Source organism: Petaurus breviceps, unplaced genomic scaffold (genome assembly GCF_028583685.1).
Source record: "Petaurus breviceps papuanus isolate PSGF00001 unplaced genomic scaffold, PetGlider_PUasm1.0 90804, whole genome shotgun sequence".
NCBI lineage: Eukaryota > Metazoa > Chordata > Mammalia > Diprotodontia > Petauridae > Petaurus > Petaurus breviceps.
In genome coordinates, this window is record NW_027187348.1 from 8,132,515 (window position 1) to 8,154,362 (window position 21,848).

At 39.0% G+C, this 21,848-nt stretch overlaps 2 protein-coding genes across 7 annotated transcripts in view; one reads left to right on the forward strand and one right to left on the reverse strand.

The window, feature by feature from the left end:
• The window catches only part of TYW5 (tRNA-yW synthesizing protein 5), a 299,749-nt gene that overhangs the window by 238,805 nt on the left and 39,096 nt on the right, over positions 1–21,848 (forward strand). For 5 of the 6 annotated variants that reach the window (XM_069070130.1, XM_069070126.1, XM_069070129.1 and 2 more), the window contains one exon: positions 16,019–16,104. In XM_069070130.1, coding sequence (XP_068926231.1) covers positions 16,030–16,104 — 75 coding nt within the window. In that variant the 5' untranslated portion in view covers positions 16,019–16,029. Of the gene's footprint in view, positions 1–15,984; positions 16,105–21,848 lie in introns of those variants that run through there. The other variant, XM_069070128.1, reaches the window with a different exon arrangement.
• On the reverse strand, positions 3,055–15,973 carry MAIP1 (matrix AAA peptidase interacting protein 1). The gene is made up of 5 exons (XM_069070135.1): positions 15,207–15,973; positions 12,809–12,880; positions 11,672–11,798; positions 6,171–6,318; positions 3,055–3,341 (listed from the first exon to the last, which is right to left on the reverse strand). Exons 1-5 carry the CDS (start codon positions 15,687–15,689, stop codon positions 3,263–3,265), a joined length of 909 nt encoding a protein of 302 aa, XP_068926236.1. The 5' UTR covers positions 15,690–15,973; the 3' UTR covers positions 3,055–3,262.

Below are 21,848 nucleotides of genomic sequence, written 5' to 3' on the forward strand. Positions count from 1 at the left end.
AAAAGAAACAGTGGCATGTATGTGGGCAGCATATTTGATTTTTAAAATTTCAAATAGCAGAATATTTTTGTCAAGTAGACCTAGAAGTCTAGAATTGATATAAAGCCTTTATTAATAAGGACTCACATTTGTAGAAAGCTCCGGTTTACAAAGTATTTTCCTCACAACCCTGTGAGGTAGGTAATGCAAGTACTGTTTCTTCTTCAGGGGATCTCTCCTATCCCAATGATGGGTGCTTCTCCTCCAGTGGTATCCCCACCCATCAAACACCCTCTCATCCTATGCAATTCTTATCTATGTGGAGAATCCTAAACAAAGCAGTGGAGGCCTTCCTCAATTTTTTTTTTAATGTCCTAATATTATCCCATTTTTACAGATAAGGAAACTGATGCTCAGAGAGATTAAATGACTTGCTTGCTCCCAATCAATCATAATGATTGCGAAAATCCCTGATTCCTAGACTTTTGCTCTTTTCACTGTCATAATGCTTCTCAAAAGGGCTAGGATTAGCAGGGAGGGTTTCACAAAGGATAGGTAGGACTTAGGTAGCTGAGAGGAAAGAAAAGCATGCTGAAAATTATGCTGGAGTACTATAGATCATATTGATTTTCTACTTTCTAATTCCTATAGCACTAAGACCGAAGGTGTTTGGCACTTAGTCACATACTCTCTTATTTATAAGTTTAAATTATATAAATTGCTTATTTATAGTTTGGTGTGTTAGCCTTATCTCTCTAAACCAGTCCATGTCATCTAAACGCACACCAAATTTGATGGTTTCAATTAATTCCACAAGGATAGTTAGGTAGTGAAACGTTTCAGGGAATAGTTAGTTACACAGGAACAATGTAGTGAATTATACATCAACAATATTATTACAAAATGAAGTTAGCTGGGAAAACTTTCCTATGCTCCTTTTCTATCTCCTGCAGAACCTAGCACAGTACTAATCAAAGAGGAGGTGAGCAATGAACATTTACCGACTGACCACAGTGAAGAGAAATTCTGGCCAATCTGAATACTTTTTCTGTCTGTCTCAAATGCATGCTGATGACAATGAAGTAATTTACAACTATGAAATTTCTTTAAGGCACCAATGTTATTAGATTTAGAACTAGCTGACCATGAAACAAATTTTTAGCAAGATATTATGGGTCTTTATATTTTATACAAATGAAAAAAACAGCAAACTAACCATGGGCTAAAATTGAAAATAATGCAAACACATCAGATCTCATCAATGTTTTTTTTTGTCCTTTTCCATTTATTTTTTAAAGGGACACTGACTGATTACCATGCTTTATATCTCTGGGGAGTGCAACCAAGAAGAAGCTTCAGATAAAAACAAAATTTCCATTTTTTTTAAATTTATAAAGTGTTATGATAATTTCAAGGATAGAAGTATGTCATTTTGAGAATTTAAGGATTTTTCTGAATAGAAGACAATATAAAGTCCATGTAAGAAGAAAATTTTTCCAGGTTTTTTACTTGATTTTAAAAAGGCTATAAAAACAAGCCATACATAAACATTATGCATCAATATGTTACTCTAAGTATTGGAATTCAACAACCTCAAGTATGGAAAGGATAACCAGGGAAAGCACAGTAGACACAACTGAATGCTACTCACAACCAATCTGAGAATTTGTTCTTAATTATTATAGGGGCTAAGTTGCTTGGAATGGTGTCTACCACATTGCATGCAAACAGCCACTTAAAAGTTCCTTGAAATGAGACAAAACTTGGGAGTTCTTGGCTTTCTACTGACAGCTTTATTTCATCCATGTAGCACAAAATAACCTAGGAAAAATATGAAAGGTAAATTGATTAAATATGAAAACGACAAAGAAATTTTGAGTAATAAAATTAAGCAATTGGCACAGGGCTAGTGGTGGCACACACCTGTAGTCCCTGCTACTGGGGGAAGTTGGAGTTCTGAGTTATAGTGGGCTAAAGCTGACCAGTTGTCCACACTTTAGTCCATCACCAATACCGTGACCTCCAAAGGGGCTTGTCTTAGGTGAAATGGTTCAGGTTGGAAAGTGAAGACAAAGCAACGGGATCAGGCTCATGAGTAGGTCCTGTACTTCCTGCCTGAGTGAGATAAGTTCACCAAGTCTTTAAAAAAAAGAGTGGAAACAAGAGAGAGGACAAAGGAGAGGGAATAAATTGGGGGAGAAGGAAAGAGAGAGGAGAGAAAAAGAAAGAAATTGGCAATGTAAGAAAAGGGCCCTGAATTCATATGACCTGCCTTTTGCTTTAAGTGATATTGCTGAACAGCTGATAAATCATTTGGGCCCCAAGCCAATGCCATTGTGGAAAAAATACTGAGCCAAGTATCACAAACCCTGGGTTCCTGTTCTGGGCCTGCCATTAAATAGCTGTGTAACCTTGGGCAAGTCACTTAAGTTCACTGAGTCTTAAGTTTTCTTAGCTGTAGAATGATGTTTTTCAATTAGATACATTCTAAAGTCTATTCCAATTTTAAAATTTTAATGATTTAAGGTTTAGGAGTTTGTGAATTCACTCCAAGCTTTTTTTTGTTTTTTTGCTTTTTGGAGGGGCAATTGGGTTAAGTGACTTGCCCAAGGTCACATGGCTAGTTAAGTGTTACGTGTCTGAGGCTGGATTTGAATTCAGGTCCTCCTGATTCCAGGGCCAGTGCTCTATTCACGTGCCACCTAGCCGCCCAGCGCACTTCAAACTTTTAAACTGCGCATTTATTTGCCCGTGAGAGGTGAGTGGTATTCAGCCATATGTATCTTTTTCTTGTCAACCACTATCTAATCAGTAACCAGGGAAAATACTCAGTTCAAAGTCACAATTCGTGTGACTTTCTCAGCAAAACTTGCCCTTTTAAGAGATAAATTTCATTTGTGGCTTTAAAAAAAACCCTTATAACAGACCTGATTAAATACTGTAAGTGAGTTAAGCACCAAATATCTAAGTCTTTAGAGTTTCATAATCCCTCTACATTACCTCTTTTAAAGGGTAATGAAATCCATGCCTGATGGCATATGTGTAGCGATCATTTACAACACATCAAAAAGTCTATTTTTAAAAAAGTATTTTATATAAGGTGGTGAAGATCTGCAAAAATTTTTTTTATTGTCACACCAAGATACTGTAAATTTTTCAAAGTAATACAAAATTAATCCACAGAATAGATTATGTGGAGATCAAGTGATCCAAAAAGTTCTATTTTTAGTTTGTCACAGCAGTTCTTAAAAGTCCAAAAGCTGATTTTCCCAGAGAAAGATGATCATTCTAATAATTTTGAATGTTCCACCCTTGCAATCGTCCAGTCAGGTTTCACTCCTTGTGTAAACTCTCTCTGAAATCTAAAAGGAAAGATAACATAATAAATCATGATAAAATCAATCCATATAAAACTTAGATAATTATATAATTTATAATTATCACATGCTTCTTAAACAACCAGCTGATTACTAAATATCTGTCCAATGTTAAATATTAACCAAAACAAGGCACTTCCACCTCAGCAAAACATTTAATTTAGCCAATCACCAACCAAATACATAATTGTATAACTTAAGGGCATGTTCAAATTTTAAATGTGTATTTTCTGGTGGTTAGTCAAATTAAAATTAAGATATTTCATTATTTAACATGCCTCAGTATAACATGATAAAACAACAATTTCTTAATCTTATATCTATGCAAGTAATGTTCATACATAAAAAATATATAGCAGATAGAGATGAAATCTGACAGCAATAGTTCATGTAAAGTTAGTTGTTCTTTCTAGTCAATCAATTAAAATTCTAATTAATTTTTCCCCATTCCTATCTTTATATTGGCAGGCATTTCACTATAAGCATTTTAGGTTTATTAAAGGCATTTCAAGTGTTAAGGTGGAAGAATTTAATTTTCACACTTTTAAGTCATTCTTATAAAATAAAATCAGCTATTATTCTAGATCAGTGGTCTCCAAATTCTTGATCACATACCCCCCCTTCAGTAAAAGCACATAGCTCCAATATGTATATTTACTTATTTATAATTTGTATACATGTACATTATAAAATACCCAGAAAGGAGTCTTAGAAATTAAAGGATGGGATAACACTTGACCTTTGGCAGTCAATGGAGTTTAACGAGTGGGAGAAGCACATGGACAAATCTGTGCTTTAGGAAAATCGTTTTGATAGCTGGGCGGAAGATGTTATGTAACAGGGTAAGCTTTAAGGAAGGAAGATCAATTAAGAAGCTATTGCAATAGTACAGGCAAGAGGTGATGCGTCTTGAACTGATGGGTCAGGGGTATTTACATGAACAGAGAGGAGACAGATACAAGAAATGCCATGGAGGTAGAAAGGCTATCTGTTAACTGATTAACATGTGAAGTGAGAAGGAACCTGAGCGACTAGAACTGTGGTGTCCTCTAAAGTAATGGGAAGTTTGGAAGAGGGTTTGGATCAGAGGAAATAAGAGCAACATTTCAGAGAACGACCCATTCATGCTGTTTCAGCTTGTAATACTCAATCCAAAATCTGGGTGCACCCAGAAGGAAAAGCGGGGATGCCAGGAGTCATACTCACAGGTCACTGACCCAAAATGCAACGTCCACCTCTGAGGAGTGGCTGACTAAAGTTATAAGTTAATGAGGGGTTGGGGGAAAGTGATGGAATAAGGAATTTTCCTGATGGCACCTGTGGAGCTCCTACTGCTGTGGTTACAACTTCCCTAGGGATATGATCTCTCTGACCCTCCAACATTTCCTGTTTCACCTTCTAAATTAGGATAATTGAGAGTTTGCATATAGGAGGAGGTAGAAGACAAGGTGGATGTATTGCTGTGTTGGAGAAAAGTCCTAGAACAGACTATCTCTCCAGAAGGTGGGATGTAACCAATCTTCTACCTTCTGATCCCAGGCCTGTTGAGGTCAGGTCCCAACTTTGGAGAACACTGCCCTAAATAATGGAAAATCCTCTCCAGGCAGTTAAGAATTTCAACTGATGTGCAGATTAATTTAGGACTTACAATCAAATGAATGTCTTTACACTACTGCTTTTGATATTATTCTGTAAAAGATCTCTCTCACATTCATTCAAATACAAGCAGATTCTCTTTGCGTCTTAATATCCAAGGAAATACTTCTTATATTTAGGCAGTGATGATAGGACTCTGTACCTACTAGACACTACTTAAATTGAACTGGTCTGAGCACCATGACACACTTCAGTGACCTTACCTCACATTTCCATCTAACTTTTGCCAACTATATAGGAAATGCACTTGCTCATATTATCATGACTTTATTATAAAATAAACCATCAATATTAATAGCAACAATGTTTCAAAACCAATAAAGAGTGGAGATTATAAAAATGACTTAAGTTTTATACTAAGAAATGCTGGACTCTCTAACTACAATCAAAGGAAAAAAATTCTATTTAAAATGTGTAAAATGTCTTTTTGGTAACTGCAAAAAAGCAAACTTCAAAGAAACAGAAATGGAGAATATAAATTATTTTAAGAAGAATTGTCAACAAGCTAGTTGCTAGCAAGGGAATGAGAAAAATGAGCCTCTCTCCTTTCTTTGCAGATGGGGAGCTGTAGATTGTAGGACACGGATATACTGTCAGATGTGGTGGATGTGTTGGTTTGTATTGCTCAATTATTCCCCCCCCACTTCTTTTATTTTTTGTTTATAAGGGATGATATAGACAAAATGAAGGCAAAGACAAATAAGGTCAATAATGTCACAACTACTTTCTTAGCTCTGGAAACATCGTCATTGGCCATTTTTGAGTGTGCTTTCTAAGATTTTTTAATGCAAATTTTCCATAGTCTTGTTGATACAATGCTAGCATTTTATTATTAAGAAATGATACATTTTGACAATTATGATTTGTGGTATTGACATTCTAAGACCAGTTAGTGTTAAGAACCCAATATTGGTTTCTCTAAGCATTTCACTGTCCATTTATCAACTTGACTAAATTTCAGCACCATTGCTACCTCCTTAATTTCTGAAATCAAAGCTCTGTTTGTCAGCTAGTATTTCTTTTTTCTGACTCACAAATTATTTGCAAAATTTCATGGTTTTTTTTTCATTCTGAAAATACCATCGAGATTTTAGTCCTTGGTATCAATTTCTCCACTCTCAAGAGAAGGAGAAAACAAAGAAATCTCAGGAGACTTACTCATAGTTTGCACTAAGAAGCTGTTTAGTTTCTACATTCTGATCCCCTAGTTGAACTTGGAATATTTTGGTTCCACTTAACGTCTCATCAGGGAGTTTGGCACTGGTTAGATACCAAAAGCACATCAGGATGTGAACAAATTTCCTTCCTTGAGGAGAAAAACAAACAAAAATACATTAAATACTCAATATTCAATAAGTTGGACATCTAAGATTTTACAAGTTATCGTCAGCATTAAAATTATATTTGTTATTGGTGAATGTTACATACCTATGGTATATAAGGAAAAAACCAGAAAAAAACAGTAAAAAGAATTTAATTCTAGTAAATGTTCCTTAACCACCACACCATTTTTCTAAAAATAAATTAAAGCTATCTTCTCCAGATTACTACAATTACTCGAGACCAGAGACAAGAGTAAATATAAAGTTTTTGTCAACAAGATTACTGTAGAAGAAACTAAAATATGGAAACGTGGCAGCCCTAAATTGACAAGTAAATGAGACTAATATAAGCTAGTTTACTTTGCTGTACCTAATAAATGAGTACAGCACATTAGTTAAAAATAGGGCAACAACTGGGAATATCCATGGTGAAAATTATTTGCTTAATACACCTTAGCAGGTATGCTAACATGGTAAATATACAATAACTGCAAACTTTGTATGTGTGAATGTGCACGTGCATGCGTGTGTGTGTGTGTATGTGTGTGTACTTACAGAGGGGCTGGTAATTAATAAATTCAGAAGACTCTTTTTTCTTATTCCCGCTAACTCCCTGAATTTATGATGTGTATAGAGACAGTACCATAGACAAGGTCACATATAGGAAAAGAAAATAGGATTTTTATGCAATGGAAAGTTAAGAGGTATGCAAAAAAAGAATGAATTAAACTGAATGCAGAGAAAAAAAACATTGAAGAGTCTCAAAAATCAATCTTACTCCCAAGTCAACAGAAACTGTGTGGTAATCCTCCTTTGAAAAGTAGGAAGAAGTAAATATAAAATCATCATGATCATGCAAAATGAAATGTTGTTTAGTTTCTTTATTGTGATCCACCAGCTAAACCTGGAACATTTTGGTTCCACTTAGAGCTTCATCAGGGGGTCATAATGGTGTTTCTAGGGAAGGCACCTCTGTGGAAGGTTGTTTCTATTGAAATCAGAAGCCAACAGGTAAGAACAAAATAATCTTTCAGATTGTTTTAAAAATTGTAATCCATTAAAAAAAAATCACCTTTATCAATCTAATGACTTTATGTATCAGACATACAAATTACTAAATTTTTACTATAAATCAACACAAACTTTTTACAACCATATTCTCAATTTACTCAACATACCTGGATTCCCAAAACAATGTAATTTAATATTGAATTAGATGAATTCAATGTAATTCAACATGCAAAAATGACCATAAGAGGGGAAAAGAAAGTCTATTTTGGATTACAAAGTAGGGCACCGTTTATTTAGATTCAAACTGGCTTATCATCTGACTTCTTCTAGGCCTCCTTTTCAACTTGAAAATAGAGTACAGTAACTAATTTTCATGATTAAATTGGGAAAAATACTGGACTTGGAATCAGAAGACCTGGGTTCAAATTCTGCCTCTACTGAGTACTACCTGTAGATTGGGCAAATCACATAACCCCTCTGGGTCTCAGTTTCCTCATATGAAAAATGAGAATGATGGATGCAGCATGGTATGCCTGATATAATGCTGAATTTGGAGTCAGAAAGAACTTTTAAATCTTTCCTCTGCCAATAGCTGTGATCACTGGCAAATCACTTGTGCCTTATAATTTTTCTGTGCCTCAATTTCCTGATCTGCAAAATGGGGATGACAGTCATCTTTCAAAAGGCTACTGTGCTGTTCAAATGGCACAATGTTTGTAAAGTGCTATGCAATCATTAAAGCACCATATAAACATCAGTTTATACTTACCACAGAGTTATTTTAAAGGAAACATTTTACAACTAGATAAATGAGTTATCATTATTATTATCTAAAATTAGGGAATGAGACACTGTTTATAAATATTTTTGAGTAATACAACTATGCAAATTTTTAAAAAGAAAATCTTTCTGAAATGTATTATGTTTTTCTTCCTTCTTAAAGAAATCATAAATTAGAGAAGTAGAAAAGGAATGCCTATATGGAGAGGGGAAGAATTTATGACCAGACAAGATACAGAGAGGTTCCCAGGAGGTAAAGTAGACAATTTTGATTATGTAAAATTAATTTTTTGCATAAACAAAACCAATGCATCAAATTAGAAAAAAAATAAAATGGGGGGAAAATTTTTGTAGTAAGTTTTCTCTGATAATGGTCTTATTTTTTAAAAGATTGTAGCAAAGCAGCACTTTACTGCTTGTTTGAGCTGTTCAAATGCCTTTGAGTCTCACCTATTATTGTATCAAGTCTTTGTTGGAAACAGTAAAAGTTGTGTTGCCCTTAATAAGCCTAAGGGAATTTGGAGACCTTCCTAGCCTTTAACAGGCCTAAGGGTCATCACATGGAGCCCACAGTGGGAGGAGCTTGTCAAACAGAAAGGGTGGAACAGGAAGGCACAGAGAAAGGCTTGAGAAGGAGCTGAGACCAAGTAGGGAGAATCCTTGTGATTTCAGCACTCAGTACCACTCTGTCAATCTGTCAGACAAAAGCACCCTCTCTGTTGTTTATAGAAAAGTCCCAAAAGGGTACTTTACTGCTGCTACAGAAGCCCTGAGAGAGAACTTTACTGCTGTTACAGAAGCCCTGAAAGAGGACTTTACTGCTGTTACATTAGTCCTGGGACTTTGCTGTTGATTTGTATTTGATTTCTCAGACAGAAGCCTTCTCTGTTGATTTGTGTTACTTTGTCAGACAGAAAGTGAACTGAGATGATAAGTACCAGCAATATGTGTAAATACTGTTGTAGCTCCATTAAGCTTTGTCTTTCTAGAAACAGAAACTTCCAAGAGCTTGGAGTGGAGCAGTAAGCTGAGACATAGAACCAGAGCAAAGAGCTGACAGTCCGTGGAGGAGGAGCTTGGGGTTTGGAAGCCAGACCTAAGTCAATATGAAAAAGAACTTAACTTGGGTATTCTGTATGGACTGATGAGATTATGACTTACTGTGACCTATGGGTGTATGGTGTTTGTACTTTCTGCTACCCTTTAAAGATAATTGACTTAAGGATGATTAGAAGCTGGCCTAGGCCTCCAGTCAAGATGATTCTTAGTTATTCACAGCAGCAGCAGTTCTTGAGAAAGCTGCTTGTGATTGGCTTTACAAAGAAATATATGGGAAACTTAAGAGAAATATGTAAGAATAAGAACCTTTCCCTAATTTATAGTCAAAGGATAAGAAGAGGCAGTTTTCAGAGGAAGAAATCTCAATTATCAATTCAGTTCAGTAGTGTCTGACTCTTTGTGATCCTATTTGGGGTTTTCTTGCCAAAGATACTGGATGGTTGGCCATTTCCTTCTCCGGACTATTGTACAGATGATAAATTGATGCAAACAGGGTTAAGTGACTTGTCCAGGGCATACTGCTAGTAAGTGTTTGAAGCCAGATTCAGGAAGATGAGTCGCTTCCTGACTCCACACCTGGTGATCTATCCACTGCACCATCCAGTTGCCCAAGTATCAATAGACAAATGAAAAAATGTCCTAAATCCCCAATAGAGACATGCAAATTAAGACAATCTTTGAAATACTACCTCATACTTACCAAATTGGCTAAGATGACAAAAAAGGAAAAATTACAAATTTTAGAGAGGTTGTGAGAAAATGGGTACGTTCTGGTCTAGCCATTCTGGAAAGAAATTTGGAACTATGTCTAAAAAGCTATCAAACTGCGCATACCCTTTGACCCAGCAATACTGCTACTAAGTTTATATTCCAAAGAAAAAGGAAAAGGACAAATGTATACAAAATACTTTTAGCAGGTCTTTATGGTATATGAATAGAATGAAATACTATTGTGCTGCAAGAAATGAAGGGGATGGCTTTAGAGAAAACTGGGATGACTTGTATGAAAAGTGAAGTGATCAACACCAGAACCATACATAAGATAACAACAACATTGTAAAAACAAACAATTCTGAAAGACTTAGGAACTATGATCAACCACCATGACTCCATAGGTTTTACACAAGCTCCCCACCTCCAGATAAAGAGGTGACAGACTCAGAGTGAAGATTGAGGAATATGTTGCTGTTGAGATTTTTTAGGCATCAGAGACACCAAAAGTCAATCTGAGGCAGAACATCAAAAGTCCAAAAAGCCAGAATACTGAAATTTAGAAATGAAATAAAAGATACTAGAAACAAATCATATTCTCATGGAAAACTATGTAGTTAAGCAACTGAATAAAAAGAATGACAAACTATAAAGTTGATAAAGAAGTTGCAAAAACTTTACCACTGGGGTGGCTAGGTGGCACAGTGAATAGAGCATTTGGCCCTGGAGTCAGGAAGACCTGAGTTCAAACATGGCCTCAGACAAAACACAAAAACTAGCCATGTGACCTTGGGCAAGTCACTTAACCCTAACTGCTCTACCTTACCCCCTCCAAAAAAAACAAACTTTACCACTAAAAGATGGTGTACTTGATGTGCATAATGAGATGGACATGTTCAGATGTTGCTATGGTACTGATTTATTTTGCCTGACTATACTAACATTATAAGGAAGGCTTTCCATCTGGGAGCGATAGAGAAGAAAAAATAAGTGAAGAGAATATTAATAAGACCTTAAAGTATGAAAAAAACCAGAAACTCCAAAGTAGCCACAAATAAGGCAATTTGTTTTACTATGGTTAAATGTAATATCCATTTAAAAAGGAAACAACTTCACGTTAGCTGACATTTATAAATTCATATGTAATATTCTTTATTTGTTGTGTATTAGAATGTTCATGTTTGTTAAATTCAAAATAAAAAATAAACTTTACCATTATACCCAGATGTTCTATAGTCAAAGTTAATTTCACTCTGAAACTAATCTTGTTTTCAAATTCTTATTAAGTAACCAGAGTAGGTGTTACTATTTATCAGTCCTTGACTAATACAATGTACTTTAATTTTTTTCTCTTCCTTCCTCTATATCCAAACCCAGCTCCATTCATGGCTAGAGACTTAAAATTAAACTCATATTTACTTCTTTGAAACTCAAGCCCAGCTATGAATTATGAATATGGTGAATTCAAAAAGAAGGCAATACATCTCAAGCTGAGGTTTTTCATCAACCTGGGATGTGATAAACATGACAAGGGTAGGTAACAAGGAAAAGTACTGAGCAAATGGGTAGTATTAGTTTTAGGGTTCCTTTTGAGTTGAATTTTCACAGAATATCTATTATTTCAGTACTATTAGTTCCTATAACATCAAAGAGAGACAAGAAAATTATTCAAAAGCAATGTTTAAAATAATTTTGGAATTATCTGCCTAAATACCTATTCATCTTTGTCACCATGAATAATTTAGATGAAATTCAGACGTATATGTCAACTCATACCTTTATCATCATAGTAAATGGAGATGTCACCTGTTGCAGTATATACAATTTCATCTAATTCAGCAGCAAGTGCAGTCTTATAGTTTTCAGGCAGTGAAGCAACTTTTTCCTTCAACACTTGGAGTACCTGGATTAGGAAGAATCAAGTCAATAGCTTTACTAAGTTTACCAATTAAAATATTATTTCAAAGATTAAGTAGTACTTAGCAAAAAACAAATTTCTTTCTCAGTTTTAAGTTTTATTACTGTACTGAACAATCCTCATGGAAGTAGGCTGGAAAGGCTCTAAATATTCAGGCAGATCATTCTTGACCTGAAGCTGTAATGGGCTACTTAAACATGTCAGTTTATCTTCAACTATGTTACAATTAAGCTACCTTTATCTTTGTTTTATGTACTGCAAAGAAGCAACATCAAAGATATAGTAAAAAAGATATGTAGATGAGCCAGTCACATAATCAGAGTGAGGAATAACAGATACATAGCCTACAAACTCCACTAGTACCCAGGCAATATTCAGAGATCTCAAGAAGTCACCCCAATATGCTGAGTGGAACCCCTGTGGAAGATTTATGGGAAGATATGGACAAGAACTGCATAGGAGAGAAGGTATGGACGACTTTTGAACTTTATTAATGGAGGAAGGAAGCATATTGTAAGATCATTGATACAACAACCTACCTTAATCTTATATATGTTGAAAAGTCAAGAGTTCACTGCTTTGACACTTAAATAATAACTAGCATTTATATATTGCTTTAAGGTTTGCAAAGGGCTTTACTTATGTTCTCACTTGATCCTAACCAATGATCCTATAAGGAAGGTACTGTGATTATCCACGTTTTAGAAGTGAGGAAACTCAGGCTAAGAGAGGTTAAGTGACTTGACTGGGGTCACACAGTTAGTGCTAAGGTAGAATATGAACTGTCTTTCCAACTTTTCAAATTTAGCACTCTATCCCATCACCACCTAGCTGCTATTTAAATAGTAGGTATTTATGGCTGATAAAATGTACACCATTTTTTATGAGTGTTTACAAAATATTTTATCATGCTTCAAATATATAAAATTAGTAGCTTAACATATGATCAATATATTAGTTTTCTTTTTAAAGAAGAAGGGAAATGTTTATTTTACCTCCTTGGTGACAAGCTCTTCCAGAAGATCAAATTTACACTGAGAAAGCAGCTTAGATACATGAGCAAAAGCCTTTATTAAAAAAGAAAAAAGATTAAATATTTTATAATATCATGAAAAGAGGCTTTCCCCTTACACACAAGTATAAACAATACACACTACAGAAGTGTAACTTGAGATTTTATAGGAGTTTGAGCTAAGTAAGTCAGACATGGCTCTCTCAAAAGTTTTACTCATAGAATGAAAAAGAGGGGCTACAAAACGTTGCTAGTGGTATTCCCACTTGAAAACCATGGAAATGGAAGTGAAACTTTTACAATGAATCAGAGATCTGTAAAAGAGATCATCTAGTCTTTTTAGTCCACATTTGTCAAGTGTTTGTCCATTTCCATATGGTCTAGTGGGGAGGAGAGGAAATAAGCAATAATTTAAGAACTACTATGTACCAGGGATTGGTAGAGGAAGTTGCTTACACCAATGAAATCACAATTCTGAGCCTTTTTTGGTTTTTTTTGGGGGGGGGAGGGAAAATAACTTTTCATGCATGTGTCTCATCTTCCTGGATAAACTGTAACCTTCTTGAAGGAATGATACTTTTTTTGTGTCCTAACATAGTACTACATATATTCTAGATGTTCATTTTAATTTCTAAATATGGAAATATTAGTTATATGATGCTCACAAGCATTTTTCTTCAAGAATATGACAGAATCACCCTGCCTTGACTATGATACAATTTTCTCAAATATGTATAAACCTGAGGGAAGTAGCTTTAGTAAAAAGGACACTTGCTAGGAAGTTAGGAGAATTGAGTTTTTATTCCAGCACTGCTACTAGCTAGCTAACTTTGAGACCTCGAGTCATAGTTTCTTCAGGAAGGTGTTGACCAGAAGACTTCTATAGTCTTTTCCATCTCTAAAATTCTATTATTTGATGCAAAAAACCTTCACATGCACTATCTTATTTAAATATCACAAATATCCTCTGATCCACAGAAAGTTAGGCATTATTATCCCCACTTTACCGATTGAGAAACAGACAAGCAGGTTTATAAGACTTGCCCAAGGGTTATACAGCAAGAGTCACTAGGATCTGCTCTCCCGAGTCTCAGTATTCTCTGCTAACTTTTGTGAAGAGTAGTCTGTTAGAGACACCACTAAGTAATAACATAAGTATTATTTATATTTCTCTTCCTTCCTTTACCAGTTATCTCTAAATATCTTTTATCTTCCTCCAGTTTCCATGCCTCCTGAATATGTCAGAGGCTAACTGGCATTAAGAGTCACTGTTTGGCCCCACCAGGGTTAAAGAGCTATAGCACCTAAGATATCCAAAAGATTTCTAATCCCTGTATCAGAAGATATATCTAAACCATGTTAACATCAAAGGCCAGAGAAGGGAACTAAAGGAGGGAACTTTCCTAAGGCCACAAAAACAGTAAATTTCAGGGCTGGGATTTGAAACCAGGTCCTCTTCTGAAAAATTAAGTAATTGTATTCTATGATCACTCAGGTATCTTTTATCTGTAGCTATAGTTTAATGTTTAATCTGTTAAATGCATATGATACACACATGTTTCATGTGCATATATTGTCTTGTCTTTTAGCCTGTAAGCACTTCCAGGACAAGGGCTTGTTTTGCCTTTGTATTTGTTACTCCTGTAACTTAGCAAAAAATCGGAAATGTTTATTAAGATAGACTGGAAACAACCTTTCCCATTGACAGAGCATGACATTACCACATCACTTATTTACTGTTTCACGAATGGGAAGGATTTAAATTCTGTTTAACACCTTAATTATAGCATAGTTACCACAGAGACGACTGACAAATTTTTATATTTAAATGTTCTGAAGTTAGTCCATGCTCACGTCATGAATGATTTCCAAAACAAGTAATACTTAAGATGCTACCTGTCTTAAAGCCACAGGATCACTGAAGGTATGACAGGCATTACCTATTAATCCAACATAATAGTGACTTGACAAGAAAACAGGAGAACAAACATCAGAAACAGCTCCTGAAATAAAGAATAACCTTTACAAAAGTTTCATCTGACTCCCAATCAGGTGGCTCTCATTAAAGAGTACTAAATGGGACCAAAGAATTTGGAGTTGGAGGGGTTCTCATAGATTTGTCCAATTCCTTTGTGATACAAATGAGAAAACTGAGACTAGCCATGTGCAGTTAAGTGATTCGCTCCAAATCACAGTCTCACAAGGTAAGAGAGACAAATTTGGATCCAGGTCCTCCATTATAAATCCAAAAGCTGGCACTGACAGGATATGGGTCTGACCAGAGGTCACCCCCCCTCCCCCCCCCTCGACCCTCCTTAGGCACCGTGACCTTGGGCTGCAAAGGAGGAAGAAGACCCCGGGGAGGGGGAGAGGGGGCAAACCTGTTTCGCTCCCTCGGTGAACTCGGCGATGCTAAACTCCTGGTCGAAATAGGCCCAGATAAGGAAGGCGTAGACTCGGGTGCGGAGCCACACGAGGGGGTTGAACAGCCCCAGGTACATGACCCTGGTCTGCTGGCGCGGCGGCTGCGGCTGCGGCTCCTCCGTGCTGCTGTAGCTTCGCTCGGGAGGCGGGGGGCAGGGGCCAGGGCCGGGGAGGTTGAAGGCGGAGGGAGCGGCGGCTGCGGAGCGCTGGGTAGGGCTGAGAAGGGGGCGGCGGCGGCTGAGGCGGGGGGCCTCCGCTGTCCGGGCCCAGCCAGCCCCGGGGGAAGCCCAGGAGCTGAAGCTAAGGCTGAGGCGGCACCGGCAGCAGTAGCCGGGGAAGGGTGGCAATGTCTCCGCGGGCCTGAGCCGGGTCGGGCGGGTGGCTCTGCCAGTCAGCAGCCGGGCGATCAGAGAGCGGGGTAGCTGAATGGCCAGCGCCATGTTGCCGGCCTTTCACCCCCGCCGGGCCGGTGCTACCACAAGAGGGGGCCGGAGGGGAAACTCGCCAGCGTCAAATTGCGTCTGTCACTTTTGCTTCTGGAGAGGTCCATCAATTCTCGGCCTCGCCTCCCCGCAGCGGCTGCCGCAGCAGCGGTAACAGAACCTCTTTTTCAGTTCAGCCTTCGCCGGCTGCCAACCCCCTCTCTCTCGAGACTGGCCGACACGCAGACCTTCTCTCTTGCTAATCATGTTTCCGGGCGGACTGAACCGACCGGAAATGGCCTGAAGCCGGAAGTGAAGTAGAGGAGGAACCTGAGAACCCGGAACTCACTTTGGTGCCATGGCAAGGCGCATCCCAGTACCTCAGCTCGAGGGTGTCACGCGCGAAGAGTTCCTGCAGCGCATTTATCCACAGGTGAGGCCGCCAGCTGCGCCCGTGGGGCACAGGGCACCCACTTTACTCCTCCATGCCCGACCTGGGCTCTGACATCGCAGTCTCTCCCGTGGGAAAGATGCCAGGGGCTTGAGTGACTCCAGCAGCCCCTGGGGGTAGCTCCGTTAATGAACTAATTACGTAATTATCTAGAAGCAGCTTCACGTTCTAGGTGTGATGTAGTTCGAGTGCCAGACTGTGATGTGGTGGATCGAATGCTAGTGGTTCAAATGAGACTTACTGGCTGGGCAAGGCACTTAACTTCTCCGCGCCTCATTTCATTTATTTGTAAGATGGGAAATGAAGTACCACCTACATTACAGGGTTGTTGTGGAGCTAAAATGAGCTAATATGTGTAAAGTACTTTGCAGACCATAAAGCGCTGTAGAAATGTCAGCCCTAGACCCCCACGTCTCCTGGCCCCAGACTTGCGCCTCCAGAGTAGTAGCGGCTGCTCTGGCTCCCCCTGGCGGAGGGGAGGGCGCTCTGCTGTCGTCTCGCATTGCTCCCCACTCTCTCCACACACTTTCTGTTCCACCTGCAGGAGCTCTTCTGGCCCTCCCTGAGGGCTTGCGAAGTTCCTGCTGTCTACTTCTGCGGTGCTCGAGCTAGAGCCCTGGATTTGGAGTCGGGAAGATCCGAGTTCAAATTTTGCCTCCTATACTTCCTAGCTGTGTGACCCTGGGCAAGTCCTTTAACTGCTGTCTGCCTCAGTTTCCTCATCTGTAAAGTGTGAATAAGACCAGAACCTAACTCCTAAGATTGTGAGGATATGTGTAAAGCACTTTGCCTGCCTTAAAACGCGCTAGCTGTTACTATTATCTGATAGTTTCTGTATCTCATGTAATAAGGGAACTCAGCTTCTATTGGGCAAGTAGGAATAATTCAGGCAGCTATGTGGCCCAGTGGGTAGAGCATTAGGGTTGGAATCTAGAGGATTCATCATCATGGGTTCAGATCTGGCCTCAGACACTTGCTAACTGAGTGAACCTGGGTAAGTCACTTAACCTTGTTTGCCTCGGTTTCACCACTCAGGTATCTTTGCCAAGAAAACCTCCCCCAAAAAACTAGGTCACAAAGAGCCTGAAATGACTGAGCAGAGATAGTTCATCCTCTTCCCCTCCCTATTTTCATAGTGCCCTTCTGGCAAAATTACTTTTCATTTACTCTTTGTCTTGTAAATTCTCTCCACAATTATAATATGAATTCCATATAAGCAAGCATCGGTGTTTTTGCCATTCGTCGTATTCCCAAGGCTTAATACAGGGCCTGCCACATAATAAAGACAAATAAATGCTTGTTGATTGACATCTTCAGGACACATATGCATATTTAAGTTAATGAAGCACATGTCCTTACATCAGTCTGCAGACATTTATTAAGCACTTACTATGTGACCAGGCACTATGCTAAGCCTTGAGGAACATAAGGAAAAAAAAAAAGAATTCTTGCCCATATATATTTTACTTAGGGAGACAGTTTTGGGAAGGGGAGCCCTAGTAGCCAGGGGTACAAGGAAAATCTTCATGAAGGAGTTAGCACTTAAGTCTTGGAGGAAAATAGGGATTTTGAGAGACTAATAGAGGGAGCACATTCTAGGATTGGAAGCAACTGGTGCAGAAACAAGGAGTTTAGAAGTCAAGTGTTTTGTTAGTTGCCAATATAACTAGATCACAAAGTGACAAGTGAAGAGTGTGTAAGAAGACTGGAAAGGCAGGAAGAGACCAATTTATGAAGAGCTTTAAATGTCAAAAAGTTCATGTTTTATTTTAGGGCAATAGGGAGTCCCAGGAATTTATAGAGTTGGGGGGAGTGCAGTTGGGAGTACATGATTTGACCAGACCTACACTTTAGGAAACTCACTTGGGGAGTTCTGAAAAGGATGAATTAGAGGAGGGAGAGGGCTGAGGAAGGTAATCCAAATAGGAGACTTTACCATAGGAATATCTATATGAGTAGAAAGAAGAGATATGCTGGAAATTATGGAGACAGAAGGGGCAGGTAGGTGGGGATAGGTTGGTAGGCCTGGAGTTAAGACTTATCTTCCTGAGTTCAAATCTGGCTTCAGACACTTATTAGCTATGTGACCCTGGGCAAGTCACTTCACCCTGTTTGCCTCAGTTCCTCATCTGTTTTAAAAAAAGAGTTGGAGAAGGAACTACTTCTTTGCCAAGAAAACCCAAATGGGGTCTCGAAGAGTCAGCCATGTTTGAACAATAACAAATATAGATAAAAACAAGATCTGGCAACTGATTAGATGTGTGGGAGTGAGTGAGACTGAAGAGTTGAGGATGTTACTGAAATTTCAAACCTGAGTGATTCAAGAAGTATGAATATGAGGAGCTCTAGTATGAGGTGTTAGAAAAGCAAGGCTCCAGATTTAAAGCTGCAGTCAGTCAGTACACATTTATTAAGTGCCTGCTCTGTACCAGGTACTCTACTGAGTGCTGGAGATAGAAAAAAATGCACAAGACAGTCTCTGCTTTCCAGGAGTTTACAGGTGGGACTTAAAACAAGGGAGGGGTGGCTAGGTGGTGCAGTGAATAGAGCACTGGCCCTGGAGTCAGGAGGACCTGAGTTCAAATCCACCCTCAGACACTTAACACTTACTAGCTGCGTGACCTTGGGCATGTCACTTACACCCAATTGTCTTGCCTTCTCCCCTGCAAAAAAAACAAAACAAGGGAAATTAGTGTAGAAGAGGGAGAACCTTCTGAGGCATGGAATTAGTCAATCAGCAAGCATGTATCAATGTGCTAGGCACTCTGTTGCTGGAGGAACAAAATACTATCTATGAAACTAGTTTACATTCTAATGGGGAAAACAGCAACTATATTACTAATAAATGCAGATAAGTACAAAGTTTTTAAGTATAGGGTAGTTTGAAAAGAAGGGCACTAGCAACTGGGAGTAGGAAAGGCTTTATGCAGAAGGTGATATTTAAACTCTGTCTTGAAGGTATGGGAACTCAGGTCATAGGATCAGAATCTAGAGCTAGAAAGTACCTCAGAGGCCATCTTATCCAACCTCACAAGTGAAAAGTGGCAGAATCAGAATTTGAACCCAAGTCTTTCAAGACAAGCATTTTCACCTCTACACCATGCTGCTTCTGAGGCAGACATAAAGAGGGAGTTCATGCTAGGCATGGAAGACAGCCAGTGCAAAGGATGGGAGATGGAGTGTCCTGTATAAGGAAAAGAGAAAAGGTCAGTTTGGGGCGGGGGGGGGGGGGGGGGCAGAGTCAAGATGGCAGACTAGAAGCAGGACCTCCTCGCTGCTCCTGGTTCCACCTTCCCCAATCCATGTAAAAAGGGGACTCTAAACAAACTTTGTTGCTGCAGAACCCACAAAATGACACAGAGAAGCTAACCTGGACTGAGGACAGCCCAGCAGGCCGGCAGAAATCAGCCAGCTCAGCGCTCTGGGAGCTGAGCCCAGCCCCTCACCTAGGCTTTAGCCCCAGGGCGGGTCTGACCAGCCACCTGCTGGAGGGACTCCAGATCAGCAGCATCTGTGGCCGTTTTTCCAGAATTATCTACACATAGATGCGAAGGACAAAGTGAGAGGTTAGTGCAGTCTGGACTTTGGGACCCAGTAAGTAGGAATGCGTGGCTTTTGCCCCCGGCACAGCCAGCCAGCACCACGTGGCAGCTTCAGCTCTTGGCCTGCAGAGTGTAGGGGCCCAAGCATCATTCTGAGAGGTAATCATGCTTGCTTTAACCTTCTTGGATCTGGATTGCTGTCTAGGGTGGAGGTCCTGGGGTGTGTTTCCAGCTTGCCAGAGAGTGTGGAGACCTCAGAGAGGGAATCCAATACCTCCGGCAGCTGAGAAAACCCCAGCATTTGGGACAAAAGCTCCCCTGTCTGGTGGCAGAGTCTTACTGTGGCAAAAAGCCCAGGGGTCAAGTGACTGAGGGGTGACATGACCAGGCAAAGGAAACAAAGCAGACAGAAGATTCCAACAATACACTCCTATTTGGGGGACAAAAAGGAGGAAAGCATGGAATAGGAGGAAGACAGTGAAGTCAGAACTGCTGCACCAAAAGCTTCCAAGGAAAATACGAACTAGTTACAGGCCATAGAGGACCTTAAGAAGCAGATAAGAGAAGTGGAGGAAAAATTGGGCAGAGAAATGAGAACAATGCAAGAAAATTATGAAATGAGAGTCAACAGCCTGACTGAGGAAAATCATACTTTAAAAAATAGACTAACTCAAATGGCAAAAGAGGCTCAAAAAGGCAATGAGGAGAAGAATGCCTTAAAAAGTCAAAATTTGCCAGATGGAAAAAGAATCTCAAAAGCTCAATGAGGAGAATCATTGCTTCAGAATTAGATTGGAGTAAATGGAAGCTAATGACTTTATGAGAAATCAAGATGCTGTTAAACACATCCAAACAAATGAAAGAATAGAAGTATCTCATGGGAAAAACCATTGACCTGGAAAATAGATCCAGGAGAGATAATTTAAAAATTATTGGACTACCTGAAAACCATGATCAAAGTAAGAACCTAGAAATCATCCTCCAGGAAGTTCTCAAAGAAAACTGCCCTGATGTCTTAGAACCAGAGGGCAAAATAGAGGTTGAAAGAATCCACTGATCACCTCCTGAAAAAAGATCCCAAAAAGAAAACTCCTAGGAATATTATAGCCAGGTTCCGGAATTCCCAGATCAAGGAGAGAATATTACAAGCAGCCAGGAAGAAACAATTTGAATATTGTGGAAACACAATCAGGAAAACCCAGGATCTGGCAGCTTCTACACTGAGCGATTGAAGGGCTTGGAATATGATATTCCGGAGGTCAAAGGAGCTGGGATTAAAACCAAGAGTCATCTACCCAGCAAAACTGAGTATCATGTTTCAGGGGAAAATTTGGTCATTCAGTGGAATACAGGACTTTCAAGCATTCTTGCTGAAAAAACCAGAGTTGAATAGAAAATTTGACATTTAGATACAAGAAGCAAGAGAAGCATGAGAAGGTAAACAGGGAAAAGAAATCATAAGGAACTTATCAAAGTTGAACTATTAGCATTCCTATATGGAAAAACAATAATTGTAACTTATGAAACTTTTCTCAGTAGTTGAAGGGAATAGAAACATATGTGTGTATGTGTATATGTGAGGGTATATGGGCATATGAATACATATGTGAATATGTGTATATATGTTTACAGGTATACATAGATAGAGGGCACAGGACCAATTTAACAGGAAGGGATGATACTTAATAGGTGAGAGAGGAATATAATGAGAGTAGATGGGGAGAGACAGAATGGGGTGAACTATCTCATATAGAAGAGGCAAGGGAAAATGGTTACAATGGAGGGGAAGAATAGGAAGGCAAAAGGGAATGGGTCAACCTTATTCCCATTGAATCTGGCTTGAGGGAATGAAATACACACTAAATAGGGTAAATAATACCTATATGATAAATAATAACAAAATTAAAATACTCACCCTCCAGGAGAGTAGGGGGGGAAGGGGTTGAGAGGGGGGATGATGGAAGGGCGGGCCGGATGGGGGGGAGGGAAGTTGGAAGCACCCACTTTTGAAAAGGAATGGGATCAAAGTAGAGAATAGAACAAGTGGGAGGTGGGATAGGAGGGAGGGAAACATAGTCAGTCTTTTACAATATATCTACTATGTTATTGTTTTGCATTAGCCACACATGTACAACCTATACTGAACTGCTTCTCTTCCCAATAAGGGTGGGAGACAAGGGAGGA

Bases quoted from the DNA above. Each gene is read 5' to 3' on its own strand.
- MAIP1 (XM_069070135.1), bottom strand. From the start codon at position 15,689: ATGGCGCTGGCCATTCAGCTACCCCGCTCTCTGATCGCCCGGCTGCTG. The intron at 6,319-11,671 runs GTATGAGTTGAC...TTTCTCCTCAAG, and splicing joins CATTTACTATGATGATAAAG to GAAGGAAATTTGTTCACATC. The intron at 3,342-6,170 runs GTAAGTCTCCTG...CTTTCCTTTTAG, and splicing joins CTTCTTAGTGCAAACTATGA to ATTTCAGAGAGAGTTTACAC.